This window comes from Geotrypetes seraphini, chromosome 4 (assembly GCF_902459505.1).
Source record: "Geotrypetes seraphini chromosome 4, aGeoSer1.1, whole genome shotgun sequence".
Lineage (NCBI taxonomy): Eukaryota > Metazoa > Chordata > Amphibia > Gymnophiona > Dermophiidae > Geotrypetes > Geotrypetes seraphini.
In genome coordinates, this window is record NC_047087.1 from 19,327,702 (window position 1) to 19,350,231 (window position 22,530).

At 45.4% G+C, this 22,530-nt stretch overlaps 1 protein-coding gene across 1 annotated transcript in view; it reads left to right on the forward strand.

The window, feature by feature from the left end:
• The window catches only part of MLYCD (malonyl-CoA decarboxylase), a 118,237-nt gene that overhangs the window by 35,346 nt on the left and 60,361 nt on the right, over window positions 1-22,530 (forward strand). The window contains exon 3 of the mRNA XM_033943810.1: window positions 3,014-3,170. Within this exon, the coding sequence (XP_033799701.1) occupies window positions 3,014-3,170 (157 nt within the window). The remainder of the gene's footprint in view (window positions 1-3,013; window positions 3,171-22,530) is intronic.

A 22,530-nucleotide genomic window follows, 5' to 3' on the forward strand; every position in this document is an offset into this window, starting at 1 on the left:
CTTGTTACAAGGGCTAGGTATATTGCTCTTCGCTTACTTCTCAGCTTCATGTAGTTCAGTTCCTAAACGGAGTATGGTATATTCGTACACTTCTTAGAAAGCCCTGTCCGGAGTACAGTCTTAAAGTATTTCTTCGCAGTTTACCAAAGGCTTCATTTCATCCTTGTCTTTTGAGACTCTAAAGGGCTGTGTCGTTGAACACAGGGTTTCTTGTGGCCATGGCTTCAGCTCGGCGGTTTTCTGAGTTGCAGGCCTTGTTCGGCGGGGATTCCTATTTCTGATTTACAAAATCTGGGGTATCAGTTTGCACGGTACCACAATTTCTTTCTAAGGAGGGTCATCCTTTCTTTTATGACACTCACTTTTCCTTCCTTCTTCCTGGGAGGAGAAATGGGGAGACGTGCTTTTCTTCACTGCATTTTTTTGAAAGTGCATAGCGTTTTCTACGAGCTAGGTTTCTTACGACTTTTAGTTGTTTAGAGCAGAGTCGGCAGCCGCGCTGAAGTGAACAAAGGTCCCGCGATGACTGTGTCCGTCTACCACCTCTGTTCCGGAAGAGGTAAGTGACGTCGGGGGTAGACGGGGGGTGGACCGGCAGCCGCAGTCATCGCGGGATCTTGCCACAACTAACTGCGTCTGCCGGCCCAGCCCCCTCCGACATCACCTACCTCTTCCATCCGGAGCAGAAGCAGTCATCGCGGGACCTTTGGGATGGAGAAAGAAAGGAGCATAGTAGGGTGGTGGAAGGAGGTCAGGGTGGCATGGAAGGGTGTGGAGGGTGAGAAAGGGAGTCAGGGTGGTATGGAATCATGCTGAAGGGTGACAAAGGGAGGTCCGGGTGGTATGGAATCATGGTGAAGGGTGACAAAGGGGGGTCAGGGTGGTATGGAATCATGGTGAAGGGTGACAAAGGGGGGTCAGGGTGGTATGGAATCATGGTGAAGGGTGACAAAGGGGGGTCAGGGTGGTATGGAATCATGGTGAAGGGTGACAAAGGGGGGTCAGGGAGTATGGAATCATGGTGAAGGGTGACAAAGGGGGGTCAGGGTGGTATGGAATCATGGTGAAGGGTGAGAAAGGGGGTCAGGGTGGTATGGAAGCGTGGTGGAGGGAGAGAAAGGGGCAGATGCTGATGGAATTGCAGGGAAAGAGACATAAGGGGGAAGGATACTGCATGGAATTGGGTTGGAGGGAGAGAAAGGGGGCAGATGCTGATGGAAGTGGGGGGAAGGGAGAGGAGAGAGTGAAATTCCAGACCATGTGGGTGTGGGAGAGGAAAGGGGAGGAGAGGAGAGATGCCAGACCATTGGAGTAGGGAAGGGAGGAAGATGGATGCCAGACTAATGGGGGTGAAGGGAGAAATGGAAGGGGGATGCATAAAGTTTCTAGAATGGGAATAGAAAGAGAGAAGATGCCATATAGAAGGGGCAGAGAGAGGGTAGACAGTGGATGAAAAGAAGAGAGTGACAAAAAGATGAGGAAAGCAGAAACCAGAGAAGACAAGGTAGAAAAAATTCTATTTATTTATTTTTTGCATCGCTGTTTCGATGCATCGCTGTTTCTGTGATGTTACATTGTATGCAGAATCCAGCTTCTTGGTGCTTCAGTTTAACCTTTGTCTACGTATTTGTATTCTATCTTCCCATTTACAAAACTGTAGAGCGTTTTTTTAGCGTTGGCATCTGAGCTGTTACCACTGTGGCTAAAAACCACACTACAGTTTTGTAAAAAGGGAAGGAGTTAGTTTGTGGTTACATACTAGGCGAAGGTGTTTTCTGTGTTCTGTGTGTTTGAAAAGACATGGTTCTCTGTTAGGATTGACTGTAGGATTGATCTGTACTAATCTGGCTAGTTTAGTTTTACAATGGGTTTATTGATGTACTGCTCACTGCAGTATGTAAGTTGCTGCCTTTTCCTAGATATTCATGTGTGACATGTGGATTGTTATTAAAAATCATGTTTTTCATACAGATGGGGGGGTGTCAAAAAATGATGGGCCCCGGGTGTCACATATGCTAGGTACGCCACTGGGCTGACCACACCTAATGTTAAGGTGGTCGTACAGTTTCTAATAAGCTGAAGGAGAGCTGCCAGATATCTTCCCATGTAGGACCATGACACTACATACAGACCATGTGCCATAAGAATTGCCACTGCTGGGTCAGACCAGTGGTCCATCGTGCCCAGCAGTCCGCTCATGCAGTGGCCCTTAGGTCAAAGACCAGTGCCCTGAGACTAGCCTTACTTGTGTACGTTCTGGTTCAGCAGGAACTTGTCTTAAATCCCTGGAGGGTGTTTTCCCTTATAACAGCCTCTGGAAGAGCGTTCCAGTTTTCCACCACTCTCCGGGTGAAGAAGAACTTCCTTACATTTGTACGGAATCTATCCCCTTTTAACTTTAGAGAGTGCCCTCTTGTTCTCTCTACCTTGGAGACATCTATCCCCACCTTCAGACTTCATTGGGGGTACCCTCAAGATTGAGCATTTCCAAATGCTAACTGCAACTACTGTCCACTGATTGTTTTAGTACATAGTGATTGTTACATAAGAACATAAGAATTACCGCTGCTGGGTCAGACCAATGGTCAATCCTGCCCAGCAGTTCGCTCATGCGGCGGCCCCTAGGACAAGAACAGTGCTCCAAATGAGTCCAGTCTCACCAATTTAGCATGAACTTGTCCAACTTAGTCTTGAAACCCTGGAGGGTGTTTTCCCCTATAACAGACTCCGGAAGAGTGTTCCTGTTTTCTACCACTCTCTGGGTGAAGAAGAGATCTGAGCTAATGACTTAGTGCCATTTGGTAAACATGACCCCTTAGTAAGGTAAGTTAAAGCTTATGAATCATACTTTCTCTACTATAGTAGAACATTTCCTCTTCAGTATGTTTCTTTATTGACAAGCCATACAATACAAGATTGAGTCAGTTTTATGAGTGCTGTAGTTTGTATGCTTTTATTTACATCCTGTTGACCACTTGAATCTTATCTAGATACCATTCTGTGTCTTACTCAGGTATGAGGCGGTACATCCTGTAAGAAACTGGACAGATATGAAGCGTCGTGTTGGGTCATACAGAAGATGCTATGCATTTTTCCACAGTGCAATGCCTGGGGAACCATTAATAGTCCTTCACGTGGCTTTGACCAACCAAATATCCAACAATATTCAAGTAAGATCAAGATTTTTATGCATTATTCTGGATTCCTCTCTCACTTTTAATGACCAGATAATTCCTTAGCAAAGAAATGTTTCTTTAGTTTGCGCATGCTGAGGAAAGTCAGGGAATACATTATTTAGTAGTCAGGGCAGAACATTATTTATTACTGGTACAATCCACTGTGTTGGCCCAGTTGGACTACTGTAATTCTTTTTATTTTGGTATTAAACAGGGCAGTTTAGATCATCTCCAGTTAATACAGAATACAGCGGACAAACTTATTTTTGAAAAGAGAAAGTACAGTCCATCTTAGGATACAGTTCAAGTGTGCATGTGTGATTTTCAAGTTCCTTTATGGAATATTTGACTCCTTGATTCCCCTTAGTGCCGAGGTCTCAAAGTCCCTCCTCGAGGGCCGGAATCCAATCGGGTTTTCAGGATTTCTCCAATGAATATGCATGAGATCTATGTGCATGCACTGCTTTCAATGCATATTCATTGGGGAAATCCTAAAAACCCGACTGGATTGCAGCCCTCAAGGAGGGACTTTGAGATCCCTGCCTTAGTGGGAATTCCTTTAGATCCTGCTATTCAAGAATTACAACATTTCACAAATTAGCATTTCCTTCTCTGAAAGGTATTAAATGCACTGGGAAGTTTAGTAAATCTTTCACTTTTAAATTGGTGAGAATTTGGAATGGACTTCCAGATTCTCTAAGACTGGTAGATCAATTATTTCAATTTCGAAAAAGTTTAAAAACCTGGTTGTTTCACAGTAGTTAATTTGATTTTAGCTGTTGTATAGTAATTTTAAGCAATTCAACATACTTTTTTCTAACTTTTTCCATCCATCTAATCTAACTAATTTCTGTTTTTATCCCACAGTTTTTACTTGTTTCATTTTTTAACAAACTGTAAACCAAGTCCAAGCTCCTTAGGGAGTAGATTCGGTATATAAAATGAAGATTAGATTAGATCCCAGAATCTTAAAACACAGATAAGCCTGAGCAGGAGTATGCTAAAGTAAGGTCAGAGACTAATTGATGTATACTTCCTTTTTCTGAGTATCCAGATTGAAGGCTAGGGGTAGCTGCAGACACATTGTCTACTAGTGCTGCCTGATTCAGGGAGAAAATTTTTTTTAATTCGATTCGGTCTATTGAATCGATTTTTTAAAAATTCAGTTTGATTCAGCCTATTGAATCAATTTTTTGATTTAATTAGCTTTTCCTGCCCAGTCGGGTGGTTGTTTTTTTCCCAAAAATCCTGCTGGCTTTATTTTGTAGCTTTTTCACCCCCTCACCCCCCATTGCCCTCTAATACCCATGCCAGCACTGTGGTGTAAACAATTTTTTTAAAAAACTTTTTCTGTTAGGTCCTGGCTCAAGCTCGCTGACACCAGTTCTGACAATACACAGTTCAAATCTGACATAAACACAAAACAGAAAATAAAATTATTTTTTCTACCTTTTGTTGTTTGGTCAAATTATTAAAATCATGTTGGTCCCAGGTTCTGGTTTCTGTTTATCTTCTGTTAACTTGCTCACCAAGGTCTCCTGTCCACTTGACATTTTCTTCTTTCTCTGTGCTCACCATCCATCTTCCATCTCTGTACCTTCCCTTCCCATATCCAACATCTCTTTCCCACTGTTTACCATTTTTCTTCTTTCTCTCTCCCTGCCTTGTGCCCTGGGTCAAACTTCTCTCTTCCCCCTCCATGCAGCATCTCTCCCTTCCTCCCCTCTAATATCATGCGCAATATTTTTTTCTCTCTCCCCATGCATCATCTCTCCCTGCCCTCCACCCTATGCCCAACATTTCTCCCTCTCTTCTCCATGCATGTCTCCCTCCCATCCACCACATGCAGGATTTCTCCCTCATCCCTTTCTACCTCTTTGTTGCATCCTCTTCCTCTCTTCCACCCCAAGTCCAACAATTCTCCCTTCCTCCTCTCCCCCCATGTGCAGAAGCTTTCCGTCCCTTCTATTGCTTTATGCAGCATCTTCTCCATCCCTCCCTCCTATCCCCCTGTGCAGCAGCTTCTCCATCCCTCCCTCCTATCCCCCTGTGCAGCAGCTTCACCATCCCTCCCTCCTATCCCCCTGTGTAGCAGCTTCTCCATCCCTCCCTCCTATCCCCCTGTGTAGCAGCTTCTCCATCCCTCCCTCCTATCCCCCTGTGTAGCAGCTTCTCTGTCCCTCCCTCCCATCCCCCCTGTGTAGCAGCTTCTCTGTCCCTCCCTCCCATCCCCCCTGTGTAGCAGCTTCTCCGTCCCTCCCTCCCATCCCCCCTGTGCAGCAGCTTCTCCGTCCCTCCCTCCCATCCCCCCTGTGCAGCAGCTTCTCCGTCCCTCCCTCCCATCCCCCCTGTGCAGCAGCTTCTCCGTCCCTCCCTCCCATCCCCCCTGTGCAGCAGCTTCTCCGTCCCTCCCTCCCATCCCCCCTGTGCAGCAGCTTCTCCATCCCTCCCTCCCATCCCCCCTGTGCAGCAGCTTCTCCATCCCTCCCATCCCCCTGTGCAGCAGCTTCTTCATCCCTCCCTCCCATCCCCCCTGTGCAGCAGCTTCTCCATCCCTTCCATCCCCCCTGTGCAGCAGCTTCTCCATCCCCCCTGTACAGCAGCTTCACCATCGCTTCACCATCCCTTCCGTCTCCCCCCCCCCCCCCCCGGTACGGTCTGACATACTGTCGGGCTTCCTAAAGAAGCAGTAGCTGGCTGGCTGTGAACAAGCAGTTCGTGGCTTGCCCCACCAGGGCTTCGTGAACTGTCTATTCACAGCCAGACGGGGGGGATGGGATGGTTGGTTACTGAATTGGTGAGTCCGATTTTTGAAGGACATGAAACTATTCAAATCGATACACCAAAGTGAATTGATTCGAATTGGTGAATTGAACAGCACTATTGTCTACAGATGGATGAAAGAATAAGTAAACTCTGCTTTTGGCAAGGAAACATGACTTAATAAAGAAATCGTTCTGAATGTTACTTGTGAATTTGTGTGATGCATTACTCAGTAACTAGGAATCATGTTTTAAATTTTAATTTCTCTTGATTCATCAGATTCAAAATCCTTGTTCTAGTCCAGGGGTGGGCAAACTTTTTGACTCATGGGCCACAATGGGTTCTTAAATTTGTCAGAGGGGCCAGGTGACCTGGGAGGGGGGGGGTCTGATGCGCTGCAGAATGATGATGGTAAGAAAAAGGGCTAAGGCAGAAAGAAACCCCCCCCCCCCCAAAGGTCAGACTATTGTCTCTGGTTTCTGCTTTCATCTTCTTTTCACTCTCTTCCTTCCAGCGTCTGCCCCTTCCATCTACTGTCTGCCCTCTCCCCCTTCCATAAGTTATCTGCCTTCTTTCTATGCTCCTCTCCCCTTTCCATCCAGCCTGTGCCCTCTCTCCTTCTTACATGATTCATTCCAGCTTCACTGCTCTCTTCATTTTTATCTCTCCTACACCAGATCTAGCATCTTTGTCCCTCTCTCCTTATTTCTCTGCTGATCCCCTTTCCCAGCATCAATCTCTCTATACTTTCTCATTCCCCTGCCTTTCCCCTTTCCCTCATCTGATCTCTCCATTCCACCCTGACACCTTCCCCCTCCTCTGAACTCCCTGCCAGCTGTTTCCTTCCTTTTTCCTCCTCCCCTGTCCAGCAGTACCCCTTCTCCCCTCTTCCCCCTATCCAACAGTAACTCCCTTCCCCTCTTCCCCTCCCAGCAGCATCTCTCCTTCTCCCTCCCTTCCTCCAGGTCTAGTAGCAGCTCTTTCTTTATTTTCCGTAATCCACACTTTTTTCTAAACAGAAAACATATCATTCTCTGACACAACTGCATGATTATTCTTTCTATATACAGTATATATTTGGTATTTCAGTTAGGGACTATTCTGCTCCAAGAGCAAAGCACACATATTTCACAAAAATCTCATGCCTATTAAGAACAGTAATGGATTGCCTGCACTGAAAGCCTTCAGAATCACCCATCTACAGTAATCATCTCCTCACAGTTTCATGCACACATCCCTTGGCAATCTGAGCAGCATTTAATTGATTAATTAAATCACAGAGAGTAGCAAACCAGCATTCCAGACCCATACCACACATATCTAATAGTTTCTAGCCGGACCACTATTTCACAAACTTCACATTTGAAGTATTAAAATATGTTGGGGTTTTTTTTACAGGACACGCTTATTACATCTGAGAAATACTTTGCAAACCACGCCGTATTTACCTGCTACCGAATTAATGGAATAAGAAATCCATGCGGGCTTTTTCCCTTCCTACCATACACAAGAAGTGAAGGAGGAGGGGGTAGGACCAGGAAAGCGTGCGGGGACGCGAGCGTCAAGCGGAGGGATTGAGGAGGCGGGGCCGTGAGAGCATGCAGGGGTGCGAACGCTGAGCTGGAGGAGGTCACACAAATGAGCGTCTCTGAGAGAAACAATGAGAAGGTCAAAACCAGGATGGGACTGCCAACGCACACTTTATTGAGAAGGCCTACAAAAAATAAAATCCCTCCCTCTTCTGGTGTATCCAAGCAACAGGAGGCATTGCTAACTTCGGGAAGGTAAGAGGAGGCAAAAATAAATAAATAAACTTGGAGGAATCGGGCATTCCAGCTAGTGACTAGACGGGCTGGATTAAAAAGCTAAACGGGCCTGATATGGCCCGCGGGCCGTAGTTTGCCCATGTCTGTTCTAATCTTTGAAGGTCATCTCCCTTCTACTACTACCTATATTCACAATCGCTTTATTCTTTACATCTCTACTTGGACACTCCATCTTCCAATGATAACCTACTTGTGGTTTTCACCTTTTGCCCTTCACCTCAAGATCTCCCAAGAAATTCAAAGTACCTGATTAGATTTTTGACCATTACTTAAGTCAATTTAATTGTTTTGCAAACAGCTTTGAATCCTTTGGGAGATTTAGCGGTATATAAGACACCACATTAAATTAAATCACCTTCAGCTACCTGGGCCCCAAACTATAAATTGAAATTTTATATTTCTTTGAAAAATTTCCAAATTCTCCATCTTGTTTTCAACTGCATATCTTCCTTCACCAATGCACAGTTAAGAGATACATTTTCGGCCGGTTGTTTCAGAGATTCCAGTTTACCAGTATGCATAAATAGCACATTTACCTTGGAGATCTTCGTGCACCAATATTTTTTAAAATCTAATTGCTTTGAGACAGTTTACAAGGGAACCTATTTTATCCCAGGACAAGCAGGCAGCTATTCTTGACTGATGGGTGACGGCACCGACGGAGCCCCGGTACGGACAATTTTAGAGTGATTGCACTCTAAGAACTTTTTAGAAAGTTCCAGCTCGGCCGCACCGCGCACGCGCGAGTGCCTTCCCGCCCGACAGAGGCGCGCGGTCCCTCAGTTTCTTAGTTTCCGCGGAGCTAAGAAGACGCGTTTTCAACGGCTGTTGAAATTTTTTTATAACTTGCCTTCCCGCTCGCGTAAACTTTTGACTTTATTACTTTCTTTTATTACTTTCTTTTATTTGGTAAAAAAAAAAAAAAAAAACTTCTTTTTTCTTCAATTTCGGTTTTTCCCCGGCGGGGCCTTCTGCCACCATCGAAGCCTCGGCCTTCGATTTGGCGGAAGCCGTTTTCCCTTTCATGCCCCCTCAACCGGGTTTTAAAAAGTGCCAGCGGTGTGCTAGGCCTATCTCTCTCACGGACCCACACAACTGGTGCTTGCAGTGTTTGGGTCCTGAGCATCAGGCCTCTTCTTGCACCCGCTGTGCTACTTTAAAGAAAAGAACATAAAAAAATCGCTTAATTCAACAGCGTTTGTTATTCGGTGCCGAGATGTCCGACCCCGTTCCTTCGACTCCGGCTTCGGCACCGCTTCAGTCGGCACCCTCGTCTTCGACGCCGCGTGATTCCACACCGGCATCTCAACAGTCAGGTAAGCCGGCTAAGAAGCCTTCCCCGCTGGAACGTCTTCCGGCCTCGAGTGCAGTGAGTCCAATCCTGCCGCCGGTTAGACGCCAGCGGAAGCGCTCCGCCCCTATAGAGGTGAGTCCCTCGACATCGGGCTCCTCATCTCCGGGGCGTAGAGCGGCACCGCAGGTACCGCAGAAGAAAAAAGCGGTACCGGTGCCATCCCTCGATGACCGCATTACGGCCATCCTTCAGGTGCAGCTTAAGGAGCAATTAGAACGACTCCTTCCTGCTATAATGACACCGAACCTTCCGGTGCCAGTCCACACCGAGCCATCGGTACCGGTTGTACATCAACCCGTATCGGTACCGGTTGTGGAACCTGTCTTACCTGCTTCCACTGTCTCGGTACCGCTTCACCAGACCTTATCGGTATCGATGCCAGTCCTTGCACCGGAGCCGAGAGCTCACCACCAATCGGTACAGACTTCGGCACCGGTGCGACCGATAACTTCGCCTGACTCGGTATCGATGAGGTCGGGTAAGTCGGTACGCAAAACCCGACACATGCAAACATCGACACCTGAGTCTCGGGACCATTCTTCCCATGTCAGAGACCCTGATCTGTGGGGAGACTCAGAGGAACCCTTTCTTTCTGAAGGAGAATGTTCCTCAGAGGAGGAGGATTCGGCTGTCCCTGACCCATCCTCCAAACAGGCCACTTCCTCTTTCTCCAATTTCTTGAAAGAGATGTGTGAGTCTTTGTCCATTCCTTTGGAGGCTGAATCCAAAAAGTCTAAAGCTTTTTTGGATGCCCTTGATTTTGATCAGCCTCCAAAGGAATTTTTGAAACTTCCCCTTCATGACATCTTGAGGGAAACTTTCTATAAGAATTTAGAGACTCCTTTAACTGTCCCAGGGGCCCCACGTAAACTGGATTCTCTATACAAAGTAATTCCCATTCCTGGGTTCGACAAACCTCAACTTCCACACGAATCCTTATTTGTCGAATCCACCCTTAAAAAGACTTCAGGAGCCAGTGTATATGCATCTGTCCCTCCTGGCAGAGAAGGAAGGGCCATGGATAAGTTCGGTAAGAGGCTCTACCAAAACGCTATGTTAGCAAATAGAGCTAGTAATTATGCTTTTCATTTTTCTTTTTATTTAAAGCATCTCCTTACCACCATGGCTTCTTTCGAAAAATATCTTCCTTCCAGAAAACAACAATCTTTTCACTCATGCTTGTCGTCTCTATTCCACCTTCGTAAGTTTATGGTTAGGTCCATATATGACACCTTTGAACTTACATCCAGAGCGACAGCTATGTCGGTGGCTATGCGCCGTTTGGCCTGGCTTCGGGTATCCGAGCTTGATGTTAACCATCAAGATCGGTTAGCCAACGCCCCATGCCTAGGGGATGAGCTCTTTGGGGAATCCATGGACTCAACCACCCAAAAGCTCTCGGCTCATGAGACACGCTGGGATACCCTGCTCAAGAATAAAAAGAAGCCTCCTCCACCACGACCATACAGGCAGCAATCGGCTTATCAACGCCGTTTCACAGCCCGTCCATTGCCTACCACTGCTCAACAACCTCGACGTCAGAGGCAACAGCAACGTCAGCCTCCCAGACAGCAGCAGCAGCAGCAACCTGTGAAACAACCTCCTCAGCAGAAGTCACAGCCCTTTTGACTTCATTCTCCGCAGTATAGCCAGTATCCCTATTCCTGCTCTCCTGCCTCAACCTATAGGAGGTCGACTTTCTCTGTTCCTCAGCCGGTGGGAAGTAATCACTTCGGACCAATGGGTCCTCAACATCATCCGCCACGGCTACTCTCTCAACTTTCAGACTCTTCCCCCTCAAAGCCTGCCAAAAGAGTCTGCTTTGAACAGTCCTCAATCAGCCCTCCTTATTCAGGAGGTCCAATCCCTCCTCCTTCTGAACGCTATAGAGGAAGTTCCTCTAGATCAAAAGGGGCAGGGATTCTACTCCCGTTACTTTCTAGTTCCCAAAAAGACAGGAGATCTCAGACCCATCCTGGATCTTCGCGATCTCAACATTCATCTGGTAAAAGAAAAATTCAAGATGCTTTCTTTAGCCATCCTTTATCCCCTTCTAAATCAAAACGACTGGCTATGCTCCCTCGATCTCAAAGAGGCTTACACTCACATACCGATCAATGTAACCTCCAGACCATATCTCCGATTCATGATCAATCATTGTCATTACCAGTACAAGGTGCTGCCCTTCGGTCTTGCCTCCTCTCCAAGGGTATTCACCAAATGTCTCATTGTGGTAGCGGCATTTCTACGCTCTCACCACCTTCATGTATTTCCTTATCTAGACGATTGGTTGATCAAAGCCACATCTGCTCAAGCAGTTCTCATGGCTACCAACCAAACCATCCAGTTTCTACGAATCCTGGGGTTCGAGATCAATCTACCCAAATCTCATCTCATCCCCACTCAGAGACTTCAATTCATTGGAGCGATCCTGGATACACTCCTAATGAGAGCTTTCCTACCATCCAATCGTCTTCAAACCCTTCAGTCTCTATGTCAGCAAGTGCTTTCCCTACCTTCCATCTCAGCCAGACACATGATGGTACTCTTGGGGCACATGGCATCCACAGTTCATGTCACACCTCACGCACGTCTTCACCTGCGCACTCCTCAATGGACCCTTGCTACTCAGTGGTCCCAAGCGTCGGATCCTTGCTCCCGACATATATCTGTGACATCATCTCTTCGTCAGTCTCTTCAATGGTGGTTGGTATCCTCAAATCTATCCAGAGGTCTTCTGTTCCATCAGCCTCCTCATCAACTAGTCATCACCACCGACGCATCTCTGTACGCATGGGGAGCTCACTTGAACGAGTTCCAGACTCAGGGTCTTTGGTCAGCCCAGGAAAGGAAGCACCAAATCAATTTCCTGGAACTCAGAGCGATGTTTTACGCCCTCAAGGCCTTCCAACACCTCCTCTTTCCGCAGGTCCTTCTGTTGTGCACAGACAATCAGGTTGCGATGTACTACATCAACAAACAGGGTGGGACAGGCTCTCGCCTTTTATGCCAGGAAGCTCAGAAGATCTGGACTTGGGCCATAGATCATCATCTCTTCCTGAAAGCTATCTACATTCAGGGGAAACAGAATTCCTTAGCGGACAAACTCAGCAGAATTCTCCAACCTCACGAGTGGACGCTCGATCCAGTAACTCTGCAGTCTATCTTCAATCAATGGGGCACTCCTCAGATAGACCTCTTTGCAGCTCCTCACAATCATCAGCTGCCCCTTTTCTGCTCCAGACTTTACTCTCCACACCGTCTCACAGCAGATGCTTTTCTCCTCGACTGGTCGAATCTGTTCCTGTACGCCTTCCCTCCTCTGCCTCTCATGTTGAGAACCTTGTTCAAGCTCAAGAGGGAACGAGCCACAATGATTCTGATTGCCCCGAGGTGGCCCAGGCAACATTGGTTCTCCCTTCTACTTCAACTCAGTTCCAGGGAACCTTTTCTTCTTCCTCTGTTTCCTTCTCTGCTTACGCAACAGCAGGGAACCCTTCTGCATCCCAACCTCCAGTCTCTACACCTGATGGCTTGGTATCTCTCGGGCTGAACTCGACTGATACTCTTTTGTCTCAGCCCGTTCGTTCCATTCTGGATGCCTCCAGGAAGCCAGCCACTCTACAATGTTACCATCAGAAGTGGACGAGATTTTCTTCCTGGTGTCTTCTTCATCATCTTGATCCCACTTCCCTAGCAGTGGAGACGTTGTTGGATTATCTTCTTTCTTTGTCTGATTCTGGCCTGAAGTCCTCTTCCATCAGGGTCCACCTCAGTGCTATTGCAGCTTTTCATGAGCCAGTCCATGGAAAACTTCTTTCAGCTCATCCCCTGGTATCCAGGTTCATGCGTGGGCTTTTCAATGTGAAACCACCTCTTAAAGCCCCTCCGGTTATCTGGGATCTCAATGTGGTTCTTTCAGCTTTAATGAAGCCTCCATTTGAACCTTTAGCTACTTCTCCTTTCAAATTTCTCACTTGGAAGGTTCTTTTCCTTATTGCTCTTACCTCTGCCAGGAGGGTCAGTGAGCTTCATGCGTTGGTTGCGGATCCACCTTTTACGGTTTTTCACCATGACAAGGTGGTTCTGCGTACACATCCAAAGTTTCTCCCCAAGGTTGTTTCTGAATTTCATCTCAACCAATCCATTGTTCTGCCTGTTTTCTTTCCAAAACCTCATTCTCATTCTGGAGAACAAGCTCTACATACTTTGGATTGTAAAAGGGCTCTTGCTTACTATCTGGAGCGTACGAAACCCCACAGATCAGTTCCCCAACTTTTCCTGTCCTTTGATCCGAACAAATTGGGACGTCCTGTTTCTAAACGTACGTTGTCAAATTGGCTTGCAGCGTGCATTTCATTCTGTTATGCTCAGACCGGACTGACACTGGAAGGTTCTGTCACGGCCCATAAAGTCAGAGCAATGGCAGCATCTGTAGCTTTCCTCCGTTCCACTCCTATTGAGGAAATCTGCAAGGCTGCTACTTGGTCCTCAGTTCACACTTTTACATCTCATTATTGTCTGGATGCATTTTCCAGAAGGGATGGTCACTTCGGCCAATCTGTTTTACAAAATTTGTTTTCCTAATGGCCAACCTTCCCTCCATCCCTCTTTTTGTTAGCTTGGAGGTCACCCATCAGTCAAGAATAGCTGCCTGCTTGTCCTGGGATAAAGCACAGTTACTTACCGTAACAGGTGTTATCCAGGGACAGCAGGCAGATATTCTTGCGTCCCACCCACCTCCCCGGGTTGGCTTCTTAGCTGGCTTATACTAACTGAGGGACCGCGCGCCTCTGTCGGGCGGGAAGGCACTCGCGCGTGCGCGGTGCGGCCGAGCTGGAACTTTCTAAAAAGTTCTTAGAGTGCAATCACTCTAAAATTGTCCGTACCGGGGCTCCGTCGGTGCCGTCACCCATCAGTCAAGAATATCTGCCTGCTGTCCCTGGATAACACCTGTTACGGTAAGTAACTGTGCTGTCTGCACCTGAAAGTAAACCGACTAGGCTATAAGCGGTATATAAATACTAAAAATAAATAATAAATGGATCATATCAAACCAGTATGAGGGGAGCTTACTAAGCTGTGATAAAATATTGCATTTTACTGCAGTTTAATTTACCCTGGGAGCTACCAATCTGCAATAATTCGGTATTACAAGTTAGTAAGTCACATAATAAAAAAAATAATGCAATTTATGATCAGCCTCATAAGATACATTTTTTTTTTCTATTTGAGAGCATCGTAAAGAGGTTGGCGGTACAATAAGTGCTTTATGGACAGCTCCACCCTCTCTAGAACAGCCCCTTAAATCTACCAACCTATCTCTGGGGTTGGGGAGGGGGCTGAAACATAGGAGTGATCCCCATTAGCTCCTGCACCCTTAGGATGCCAGGTTCAAAATAACGCTGATCATCTCCTAGCGATAGTCCTTGTACTACCCTAGAGATCAAACAGCCAAATAAGGGTGCATTTTTCTTATTTCACAACTTGACCCTCTCACCCTCACTAGTGGTAGTACTATAAAACTACCAGAACCATTTCTAACCCAGCAGCAGGTGAAATAGGTAGAGAATGACAAGGGGACAGAATCTGTCCCCGCGGATAACCATGGGAAACCATCCCGTGTCATTCTTTAGTGTCTATCTCATCCTCAGTCCTTCTACACCAGCATTCTTCAATGCAAGGCTTGAGGGTCAGTGGCTGGACCCATTCGTACTCTGATTCTTATGTGAGCCAAGTATAGGATAATGAAGCCATTGTGACATCACTGATGAGGTTAGCTCTTAGGCACTGGTGGAATGAGGCATTATGACATCATAATCTCAGCTCTGGAATGTTGCTACTCTTTGGGTTTCTGACAGGTACTTTGGACCTTTAATTGGCCACTGTTGGAAACATAGCTTGATGGACCTTCGGTCTGTCCCAGTATAGCAATGCTTATAGTCTTATGTTCTAACCATCATTCTTTAGTGTCTATCTCACCCTCAGTCCTTCTACACCAGCATTCTTCAATGCAAGGCTTGAGGGTCAGTGGCTAGGCCCATTCGTACTCTGATTCTTCCCTCTCTCCTTAAAGAATGATATGGAGATGGTTTCCCTTGGTTAACCACAGGGACAGGGATAAATTCTATCCCTGTAGAAGCAACTGAAAATTGCTCATGTGTAGCTCCCCCACCGCTTGCCTCAGATACCAGGGATAAAGCTGTAATTCCAATGGGATTTCTGGTAAGGTCTTCAGGTTGGAGGGAGGGGCTTTTGGGCCCTTTTAAGATGCTCCCCAGGAGCACTGGGATGCATATTAGTGGCTTGATGCTTCCAGGGAGTAAAAGAAACAGTAGCTCAAAAATGCCATATTGTGCTATAAATATTGCAGCATATGAAGTTCAGTGCAAACTGCATTTGATTTGCATGATGAAGTACTTTACATGCATGTGCACGCTTTCCATCTCATCATTTAGTATGTGCTGTAGTGAACTAATGTGTTAAAATGCAAAATTTTGTCTCTTACCCTTAGCATACATTAAAGGGGCAAAACTCCTGTATTATCCCTTAACACATGGTTAGCAGCTACCCTTCACAATTGGCAACATTGAGGTTTTTTTGTACTAAACAGTGTTTGGACAATCTGTAAATTGCAAAATGAAATGTAGACAACTTCCTTTAACTGGCATTCATAAAAGAAATATGTTGGGAGTCATTGCCAATGCAGATGTTTACTACAGCTTGACTTGTGGCACAGAATCCTATGCTCATATTCAGGGTCATGAGGTCAGGTTTACACTGTCAGCTTTCTGGTTGTTTCCCCAACGTTTCTTTCCTTACTACTATTAACCCTTTCAGGACCAAGGGACATATTTGTCCCATAACTTTAAAATCCTATAAATTTTGATTGGGATAGTCCACAGTTCTAAATTTGATATGTACGGATTCCATATGATACTGCCTTTATGTAAACAAACTGGTTCCGACATTCATTCATTAGCGTCGTTGCCAGATTGACGAGAAGATTCACTTGCCACACTGTCCATAAGCCAGAAGTGTGATTTTTTAAAATAAAAATAATGATATTTCACAAAAAAAATCAATTTTTTGGCATCTGCAAGCCCTTTTTACCATAAAAATGTCGTCAAAACCACAAAAATTGGCCTACGATCCTTATGGTCCTGAAAGGGTTAAGAGCCTTGCATACTACAGTCAACTCCGCTGAAGTGCACGCCCTTCGGACCAGATTAAATGGAGTGTGCACTTAATTGGAGTACCAGTTTTTAGTCATGAAAAATCACAATGCGCTGTAGTCAAATGCAATAAAACTTTTATTCAACCAAAAGCACACCAAATACAATGTAATACGGTTCAATTATAGAAACAGCACTGTTCGGTCTAATGCAATAAACCTTTTTTTAAACCAACATGCTACTGAAATAATCAGTCATTGTTTTCTGCACACAGATTGCACGATTCAGGCTGTGTATCTGACTACTGATGCTGTAAAACTGTCCGTAATCATGACAGCCATATATCTCCAGCATGTGTAGGGACTTCAGCGTGTCCGAGAAGGAAACAATCTCTGCAGGTGGTTCATTAGTCGTGATGACTGCAGCAGTATCTCTGTCCTCATCAGACTCTTGGTTGTGCAGTGTCCTTTATGACTTTACAGATATCGAAATTAGTGCTGTCAGATGATGTGGGCAGATGGTTGTTAACAACGACATACAGCTCAAACTCTTGTGATGAGAGTCCAACTGGGAGTTCAATGGATGAAGTTTCAGCTTCAGTTGTCTCATCGGATGCGTGAACGAAGCTTGCCCATCGATAGCAATTTGAAATCATTGATGATGAGACTGGACTCCATGCCTCCCCTACCATATGGAGAGAATTGAGCACCATCATTTATCTCGCCAGCTCAGCAGCTCGGGGGCTGGATTCCGTGCTTGCATCAATCACTGCCATCACATATCGTAGGATGAGTGACCTGTAATGACGTTTGAAGTTTTCGATTTTCCCTTGATCCATTGGCTGGATCAGAGAGGTCATGTTTGGCGGCAGAAACACGAGTTTGATGTTGGTTAGTCTTACGTCATTGCTGTGCGCTGCGCAGTTATCACACAGCATTACAATGTGCCTCCTACGCCTTCTCATCAGATTGTCAAGCTTCTGTAACCATTCAATCCACAATGTCGCTGTCATCCATGCGTTTTTGTTGCTTTCGTATTCAACAGGCAGGTGTTTAATGTTTTGAAGCACCAAGGATTTCGATTCTTCCCAATCACCAGTGGCTCAAGCTTTTCACTACTATCCATATTGTATCTGAGCAGCAATATCAATCGTTCCTTTGGCACCTTGAAGCCAATAGCGTTTGAAAGTCAATGTTCCATCAGGAATGGCACGCTAGTACAGGGCTGTCTCATCGGCGTTGAAAAAATCACATGGTTCATATCCACCAATGACTTATGGCAACATTTCCATGACCCATATTTCTGCACCAAACTCATCCGCGTCTTGTTTTTCGCCATGCTGCTTCTTAAATTTTATGCCAAATGGCATAAATGTTACGAACTTTCCACCTCTAACCATCCGTTTGTTGCTTTGAAGTCTTCTACGCCCAGTTCTTCAGATAATTGTACCGCTTTCTCCATCAGCAGAAGACCACTGATTGGCAGTTGTTGACTTCTATCTTCAGCAAGCCATCGCAGCAACGCCTATTCAACGTCTCCAGCCTTCCCAATTCTTTTCCGTTTTCTGGTAGGATTGCTGTTGTTTGCCAGTCTTTCAATATGGCTTGCTTTTTTTTTTTTGTAAATCCAAGAAATCTGACTAGGATGAACGCTGTAATGTTTTGCAATAGAGACCTGACTCTCCTTTTGGTCAAGTCTCTTTAACACATTGACACGTTCAGCCAAAGACAACAATTTTAGTCCATGCGACGCCATGGTGCAGTTCTGAAAGTTCAAACTCCTGGCCAGGCCTAGGCTTCTGTTCCGAAACACGTGGCTCATCCACGCCAGAACGTGATTGCTTTTAACCAGAGTGAACGTAATGAAAAGAATAGAGGTGGGACCTATGACAATCAGTGTGCATAAGCGGATTGTGTGCTTATCCATCCAGAGTTTATGTCCATTGACTTTAATGTAAAAAAAAGCGGGACTTTGGTGGTCAGGTGTGGATAACTGAAGTGTGTGCTTAACCAATGTGCACTTAGGTGGAGTCGACTATATATTATATTTGCTTATTTATATTAATATTAAGACATTGATGTGATGGTCTTTCTGTGCTTTCTATATTTATAATGTTTAATGTTTGTTATTGAGAAAGACATAGGGGAGGCCACTGCTTGCCTTGGATTGGTAGCATGGAATGTTGCTACTCTTTGGATTTTGGCCAGTTACTAGTGACCAGGATTGGCCACTGTGAGAACGGGCTACTGGGCTAGATGGACCATTGGTCTGACACAGTATAGCTGTTCTTATGCTCTTATGTGTGCCAAGTATAGGACAATCAAGCCATTGTGACATCACTGATGAGGTTGGCTCTGAGGCATTATGACATCACAATCTCAGTTCTGGAATGTTGTTCTCATTGGGGTTCCAGAATCTTGCTATTCTTTGAGATGCTGGAATGTTGCTACTCTTTGGGTTTTGGCCAGGTACTGGTAACCTGGATTGGCCTCTGTGAGGGCAGGCTACTGGGCTTGATGGACCACTGGTCTGACCCAATAAAGCTATTCTTTTGTTCTTATGTTATGTACTTTTGAGACTATAGTCCAAATTTTTGATTTTTGTATTGTAATCCTCCTTGTTCCAATGTATGGCTAAGCAGAATATAAATGTCCAGTTTAGATTAGATGATAGTCCATATGTGAAAATATGAAAACATACAAATTCCTTGACTCTTGGTTCTATAACCATTATTTGCAAGAAATGTTGCATAATTTGCAAGAAATGTTCACATAATTTGTATTTGGGTGTGTGTATAGAGATTGGTATCGTGTTGTAATGCATTGTAATGGTCACTGGTCCGTCAACAAAGAGGAAGCTTCTTAGACATGTCAACTAGAAAAACATTTGTGGTATTAGTTATTATACATGTATACTTTATAAGGGTGTGTAGATGGGATTTTAGTGGGGCCAAAGTCAGGTTGACCACTCGTATATCATTTGACCTTTAATGGAATATAACTTTTTATGGTTTTAATGGGGACTAAATATACACATTTAATTGTCAAAATAATAATAATAACAATTTACCGCAGGACCGTGAAGTTCTATGCGGTTTACAACGATTAAAGATGTTACAGATTGAGTGGAATAAACAAAGTACAGACTAGTGATTGATAGTTCTAGAGATCGTTTGTTGAGGACTAAGATTGTATAGGTTGGTTTCCTAAGTATTTCAGGAACAGATGTGTTTTTAGGTGTTTCCTGAATTCCCTATAGGTAGTAGGTACAAGTAATTGTTCTAGGTCTTTACCCCATAGTGCTGCTTGATGTGAGAAAAGATGTTGGTGATGACTTTTAAATTTACAACCTCTAACCGGTGGAGAAACAAAGTTCGGGTGTGAGCTTTGCTTGTGTCTGTTGGTTGTGAAAGAGAAAAGGTCTGTTATATATTTAGGGGCTAAGCCATAAAGTACCTTGAAGCAAAAACAACTGAACTTGAATTTCACACGTGCCTCCATCGGCAGCCAGTGTAGAAGTCGATAGGAAGGTGTTACGTGTCAAACTTCTTCAGTCCACAAAGTAGTCTAACCGCTGCATTTTGTACCAGTTGTAATTGCCACATATTCTTCTGGGGGAGTGCCAAGTAGGCGATGTTACAATAATCGAGTTGACTCAGTATAAGGGATTGTACCAGAATTTGAAATGATGAGTCGTCGAAGTAAGCTCTGATGGACTGAAGCTTCCAGAGGGTGAGAAAGATTTTTCTAATCAAGGAGTCTACCTGGTCTTTCATGGTCAGGCTCTGGTCCAGTGTTACTCCCAATATCTTCATAGTGGGTTGAATGGGATAACTAAGGTTATTGATGCACATTGGTGCTTTAGTGTCAAGTGGGTGTGGCGATGCTATGAAAAATTTTGTTTTCTCTGAGTTTAGTTTTAGTCTGAATTCAGTCATCCATTGCTCCATCCGATTTAGTACTTCTGTTGCTTTGGGGGTGACTTCTGAGACAGAGTTAGTGAATGGGATAATTATCGTGAAGTCGTCAGCGTAGTTAAATAGTTTTATCCCCAGCTGGGATAGTTGTGCACCCAATGAGGACATGTAAACATTGAAGAGCAAAGGGGATAGTGGTGATCCCTGTGGCACACCAGATGGATTGCTCCATGTGTCAGAGAGATCATGATTAAAATGGACCTGGTAGGTGCGTGATATAAGAAAACCTCAAAATCAGTTCAATACCTCCTCTGATTCCAATTGCGTCTAGGCATTGTAACAGTTTTCCATGGTCCACCAAGTCAAAGGCAGAGCTCATGTCGAATTGCATGATTAGGGCATTGAGGCCCTTACTGAACAAGTAACGCAAATTGTCCAGGATAGCTGCAATTACTGTCTCAGTGCTAAACAGAGGCCTAAAACCAGAGTGAGTTTCGTGCAGAAGAGAGAATTGGTCGCGATATTCCATTAGTTGGGTGTGTACCAGTCCTTCCATGATTTTTACCATAAATGGAATTGATGCTACTGGTCTATAGTTGGTTACTGATATTGATGATTCTTTGCAATTTTTTGGGATTGGGGTTATTATAATATGACCATTATGAGTGAGGAATTTTCCATTGTTTAGGTGATTGGTTAGATAATTCAATAGAGATAGTTTAAAGTCTAATGGAGCTGCTTTCATAATCTCTGGGGGAGATGAGTCCAGGACACAGTATGATTTAGAGTATTTGTTATATAATTTGATGTAGTTATTCCATTCTAAATTGTTGAAGGAACTCCAGATCATGTCCGCTGGTATTTCATTTCTTTGTATATCAATTGATTGATGTTTGTATGCAACAATTGTCGAGTGGGTATTTCTTAGGTTTTTGATGTTTGAATTGAAATGTTGTGCTAGATCATTTGCTGAGGATAGCTTGGTATTATGCATGGGTTGAGTGTGGCGTGTGGTGTAGAGAGCTGCATGGGAATGGGGACGATGGGAATTCCGCGGGACCTGCCGGGATCCCGCGGGTTCCCCCTTCGGGTCGCGGGGATCTCGTGGGGACGCCTCCGAGGGTTGCGGGGTTCCTGTGGGGTTGGATGCGAGGCTCGTCTTCTCCCTACCTGCCCTGCCATAGCACACAGCCGATCGGAACGGAAGTCTTCCACGATGTCAGCGCTGATGTCGGAGGGAGGGCTTAAGCAAAGCCCTCCCTCCCTCCGACGTCAGCGCTGACATCGGGAAGACTTCCATTCTGATTGGCTGTGTGCTGCGATCGGCAGTGGCGTACCAAGGGGAGGGCGGTCTGCCCCGGGTGCAGCCATATGGGGGGTGCACAGCTGGCCAGGTCCCCTTACCTTTGTGGCGCTTCCTCCGACCGACCGACAACAGGCCCGGTCCGACAAACCTCCCTGCCCTGTACCCTCGAATCTAAATTACTTTCTTACAGCAGCTGCAATACTCCAGCTTCTGTAAGAAGGTAATTTAGATTCGCGGCTACAGGGCAGGGAGGTTTGTCGGACCGGGCCTGTTGTCGTTCGGTCGGAGTAAGTGCCACAAATGTAAGGGGCAGGGAGGGAGAAAGGGAGGAAAGGTGGAGTGGAGAAGAAAAGACGCTTAAGGTAAAACTGAGGGGGGGAGAAGGACGCTGAAAGCACTGGGGAAGACAAAGGGTGGAGGACGACGCTGAAAGAAGATGGGGGAGAGAGAAGGATACTGAAAGGACATGGGGAAGACAGAAGGGGGGAAGAAGGACGCTGAAAGCACATGGGGAAGACAAAGGGGTGGAGAAGGACGCTGAAAGGACATGGGAAAGACAGGGGGGGAAGGACGCTGAAAGGACATTGGGAAGACAGAGAGGGGAGAAGGACACTGAAAGCACATGGAGAAGACAGAGGGGGGAGAAGGACACTGACAGGACATGGAGAAGATGGGGGGAGAAGGACGCTAAAAGGAAATGGGGAAGAGAGAGTGGGGAGAAGACGCTGGCAGGGAAGAAGACAGAGAACGGAAGAAGACAGGGAACGGAGGGAAGAAGATGGGTGTCAGACCAATTTGGAAGGGGGGAGAAAGGGAGAGGCACAGTAACAGAGCAAATGGAAGACGCAGAGAGAAGAGAGATAGTGGATGGAAGGAATTGAATGAGAACATGAGGAAAGCAGAAACCAGGCAACAAAGGTAGGAAAAAAATTATTATTTTTTTTTTTTTTTGCTTTAGTTGTGTTGATAAAAATTTATAAACATTAGAGGCTCTGGTAGAAACCCGTTTACAAA